Source organism: Propithecus coquereli, unplaced genomic scaffold (assembly GCF_000956105.1).
Source record: "Propithecus coquereli isolate 6110/MARCELLA unplaced genomic scaffold, Pcoq_1.0 Scaffold140, whole genome shotgun sequence".
Taxonomy (NCBI): Eukaryota; Metazoa; Chordata; class Mammalia; order Primates; family Indriidae; genus Propithecus; species Propithecus coquereli.
The window spans coordinates 240307-245543 of NW_012138303.1; the positions used below are offsets into that span (position 1 = coordinate 240307).

General features: G+C 35.5%; 1 protein-coding gene across 1 annotated transcript in view; it reads left to right on the plus strand.

Annotated features, from left to right (window-relative positions):
* The window catches only part of TMCO1 (transmembrane and coiled-coil domains 1), a 57615-nt gene that overhangs the window by 18080 nt on the left and 34298 nt on the right, over nt 1-5237 (plus strand). Inside the window, exon 3 of the mRNA XM_012639506.1 lies at nt 801-876. Coding sequence (XP_012494960.1) covers nt 801-876 — 76 coding nt within the window. The remainder of the gene's footprint in view (nt 1-800; nt 877-5237) is intronic.

Below are 5237 nucleotides of genomic sequence, written 5' to 3' on the forward strand. Positions count from 1 at the left end.
CTTGGCCTCCCAGAGTAATGCAGCTTTTAAGAATGATCCAACCTACACAGTACTGTTCACTATTAGTACACTAAGATAACATGGGGAACAGATAATGCAAATAAACTAAGTAAAGGTAATTTTTGACATACCTAATCCTAGTCCATTCACAGGTGATTAAAGATAGTAAATATAAAGTAATGCATTACACTATTCCTTTTTAAAAAGCTTACTCTATCATCATATTAATTGAAGTACATCAAAAAATTCAATTTTAGCTTTCTTGACCCCAAATTTTCATACCCTGTGCATACATCTGTATTGCCACCCTACTATAATTGTCATTTGATTATCCCCCCTGATTATTCTTTAGAAGACAAAGGTCATATTTTCTCATCTACCTAGAATAGTGCCTGTTACTTAGGCAGCTAATAATTGAATGAATGAGTGAATTTCTACTTTTGTAGTAAATATGAGAATGGAACTACAATTAACCATAGGTATCTGAAAGAGTAGAATTTGAAAACTGCTTTGATGCAAGTTAAAATAATCATCTCAGTTTTGATTCTGATTGTGTGTTAATACAATCCTTTATGGGTATATTTGATTAATAATGCTTATAATTACTGTTTTATTCTTAGAATATTGTGTCTACCTTTTACTGTCAGTAGTTGTGTGAATGGGCTGGTCACAATCATAATCAAAGTCAGTGTGTAACTTTCTTGTAAGCTTCTTCCATTGGTTCAGCTGTGATAAATTATCCTTTGTTTCTTTAGAATATTGCATAGTTAATTTTTACTGTGTTACTATGTTGTTTACAGTGGAAAAGAAGAAGGAAACAATAACAGAGTCAGCTGGTCGACAACAGAAAAAGAAAATAGGTAAGATGAGATATTAGTTTAAACAAAATTTGGATTTTCTTGGAAAAAATAAATTCTTAGATGATGAAAATATAATGAAGTCATTAATAGCGGTAACTCATGTTACCCATGTTTATATGATTTTATGATTTTTAAAGCACTTGCATACCTTATCTCACTTGATTCTTAACCATTTTGTGAGGTAAACAGGACAAATTCAAGCAGTTGCTCTTTTTTTGCTCCTAGTTTTGAAATTTGAGTTTTAGTAAAATGACAATTGTGGCTTTTGAACTTGGCTGAGGGCTCTTGGCATAGTTTGTAAAAGTATATTGTTTTTCATATCTGAGATGATTATTTCCAGTTAATTCTGAGTTACTTGTGTTTATTGTTTCCATGGCTTCCTTATTGAGAATTGACTAGTGATAGAAATCCACTAAGGGGTAGGAAATTTTCTGCTGAGTAATTTTTATCTACTCAGAGAAATAGTGGGTTTTGGTATTTTTAGTGTAATTTAGAATTTAAGTAATTCTGTTCCCCAAAGTCAATTCATAGATTAATATATATGATTTGTGTCTGTGTTGCTTCCTGATTCTGAAATCAGGAAAAAATTATTGCCAAACTGTGTATTTGGTTCAGCAACTATGTCTCTATACCAAGATCACTGCTCTTAGAGCCCGGGGGGTGAATTCTACCAGGCGGACTATGCCAATGTCCTGTTCTGATTAAAGTTATTCAATGTAGCGTAGGGCTACCAGACATATTTTAAATGGCCTACTCATTTAATTCCATGACAAGATACTATGTATATCCACTCTCTGTCAGTGGCTCTATTAGGCACTGGAGAAACACAAAGTAGAAAAAGATTCTATCTTTGTAAGCTCTGGTAAGGAAAACAGACAAGAAAATAAGTGATTATTGTGCAGTCTGATAAGTACTTTTTATAGAGCTATATTTTAAGTGTTATAAAAATTAAAGAGGGGATTATCCACGTCAACCTAGGGCATCCGGTTTTCTTGAAGATATAGTGCTTTAGCTGAATCTTAAAGCTTTAATGTGAGTTAGCTAAATAAATATAAATATATTACACTATTTGTATATATTGAGCACTTCGGCAACACACTGTGGTAACTTTACACATTTTTAAATTCTCATAACAACATATGTGGTAGGGAACAGTGTTATTTCATTTTTATAGATGAGAAAATTGAGACTTACATAACTTGCACTAGGTCTTTCAGTGGTATGATGGGATTAAGTCAGTGTTAGAGAAGGGGTTTGAACCTGGTCACTTCTACCTTTAGAATCCACCTGTACATTTTAAAACCATGTATATTCTAGGCAGAAGATAGGCATATGCGAAAGCATGGAGGGCTAAAATAGCAAGGTACATACCTGGAGCTTGAGGTCTTCCTCTGTCACCCAGGCTGGAGTGCAGTGGCATGATCATAGTTGACTGAAGCCTTGAGCTCCTGGGCTCAAGTGATCCTCCTGCCTCAGCTTCCCAAGTAGCTAGGACTACAGGTGCACACCACCACACCTGGCTAATTTTTAAAAAAAATTTTTGGAGAGACGGGATCTTGCTATGTTGCCCAGGCTGGTTTTGAGCTCTTGGCCTCAAGTGATCCTCTTGCCTTAGCCTCCCAGAGTGCTGGGATTACAGGTATGAGCCACTGCTCCCAGCCCAGTGACTGTTTAGATACAGGGAATGGAGAGAGGTATGAGTCTAGAAGGATGCCCAGATTTCTGATTTGGACAGGAAATATTGGAGGAATAGCAGATTGGGATGGGGAAGAAAAGAAAGATGATTTCCGGTTTGAATATGTTGGATTTGAAGTGCCTGTGTGACAGCGTGGGAATGTTTGGTACACAGTTGGATGTACAGTTTGGGAGCTGGCAGAGAGATAGGGCTACGAATAGATTTTAGAACCATATGCTTATAGGTAGTAATTGAGTCCATAAGGTAAATGAGATCATACAGGGATAGAATGTAGGGCAAGAAGAGCAGAGGGCTGAGGGTGGAGAGTATCTTGAGGAAACAGAAATTTAAGGGGTTGCAAAAGTAGAGCTCTGAAAAAGTTTTATCAGAGAAGTTGGGGAGAGAATTTTAGGGAGAAAGAAGGGTCTGGGGATACATGTTAAATGTCTAAGAAATGGAAGTTCTTAGTGATTTTATTAAGAATGATTTCATTGGCATGCTGGGAGACAGAATCCAGATTGTATAGATTAAGGAGATAATGTATAGTGAGGAAATGAAGACATTGAACATGGACAGCTCTTTCAAGTACCTTTGCTATAAAAAATAGGAAAGATATGAAAATGGAAGGCAGATTACCATCTGCCCTTAAATTGACAACACAAAGTATCTGAACTTAAATGATCTCAACATGGAATGCAGCCTTGAATTGTTGGCTCACCCAAAAAATCTCATCAGAAGTTAATGAGAAATAATATCTATGAAGAGTGACTTAAAAGACAGCCTAGCCATTCTCTAGACTTGTAAATTATACTCTTAGATTAAGCCAGACTATTAGAAATCTATAAAGTTAAACTGCACTATTTCGAACTTCATAAAATTGCTTTTACTCTATGACACCTTGACATTTATGTTGTTAGGCATATTATGAAAAATGCAACCAGGTAGAATTTGTTGTAGTACTACTATGGAATATTTATGAGAACATTATCTGCAACATTACACAATTGTCTTCTGATGGCAAATTGTGAAAATTGTTTCTATTGGTTTTCAATGTCAGGAAAAGCAGCGACTCTCATAAATAATTGATTTATTTTTATCTTGTGGACACTGTGCTTGAACTGATTTTTTTTTTCCTTTGAATTGGCCTGATAAGCCTAGAGTCAGACTTGCTATTCATGTCCAGCAGCTTTATAGGACCAATTAAATGTATTTTTATGTACTGATCCTATCTATAGTTTTGTTATCCAACTCTTATTTTTCCTTTGCTCGGATTCCCCACTTGAGCTTATTTACAGAAATATATATAGTATTTGGGGAGTAGAGGGGTGTAAAGAGTGATGCTGCTGCACTGAAAGAAAGGAGTTTTCAGTAAGGGGGAAGTGGCCAGCAATATTCAGTGTTTCAGAGAAGTGTTTCTTGCTTGAGATATAATAAACTACACTTCTGATTTGAAATTAGACATTGCCTATTTAATGACCTAATATAATTAATAGGTCTTGGTGTTTGATTGGACGAGAGAATAGAGTCAAGGATATTCCAGGACTTCTAGCATAGATGGTTTTCTGTACTTTTCTTTTTATTTCTTAGTGAAAGTCCCTTTTCCCCACTTGTAGTCATCCCTTATCCCAGTCCCCCTCCTCCATTTAAAAAAGACTAGTTACATTTTGAGAGGACTGCTTAGGTATAAAAGGAGCTCCCGCCCCCAAGATGGACTATAACTCCATTCCTTTTTGTTCACTTTCTTCCGTATGTCTTCAGCATCCCCACTCTCCCGCCCGTGTGCTTTCCTTCCAGTTCCTTCTAACTGGGTAGAAACAGTTAAGGGCAAGGAATCTTACGTTCATCTGCCATTTCCTGTTTGGAAACTTCAGTCTAGTCTGCAGGTTAATCTTTGTGTAGGCCTGTTCTTGTTCCTTCCTTTTACCTGCATGAGTTTTCCAGCTCTCACACCAGTTTAATGTAGCCTAATGGTATATTTTTTGTTTCAGAGGACATTTTCTTGTTATTATTAATATATTTTTACTTCATAATCTTTTTATGAGGATGGGAATTTTTATGTTTTGTTTATTTATCCTCAGTGCTCAGAAGAGTGCCTTGCATGTAGTTGGTAATCATCTGTAAGTATTTATAGAATGAATTAATCCTGGTGATAAAATATATGATCAAAGAAAGCAGTAGCATAGTCAATGTAGAGATCATTGGGTTGGGAGTTAGGAAACTTGGATTCCAGTCCTGGCTTTGCCATAAAATACCTGTGTGGTCTCTGACAAGTTACTGCCCCTTTGCTGGGCCTCAGTTTTTTCATAGGTACAACATCCTTTATGTTGATGGCATATAGTAAATACATAAAAGTGTACAGTTGAGGCTTCTTTAGTAGTTTAGGTTTTTTAGCAGTTTCTATGTATGTAACAATTTTTTTGAAATGCAGGCCATAATTCCTAGCTTTATAAATGACTTAACTATAAGACTCTGCTTATTTTTGGATGGATTTGACTGTAGTATGAAAGAACCTGAATTCTAAAGTTATTAACTGGCTTATAATTTTTAGACTATATGCTCTTTCAGAGAAACTGAAAAAGAGAAGAAAATATAAGAGTGGGTATTTAATATTTGAGACACCTAAGTATAATCATTATGTTATACTTATGAATTAACCAACTGGCAATTTCCATGGATGTAATATAAGAGTATATCTTAAGGTA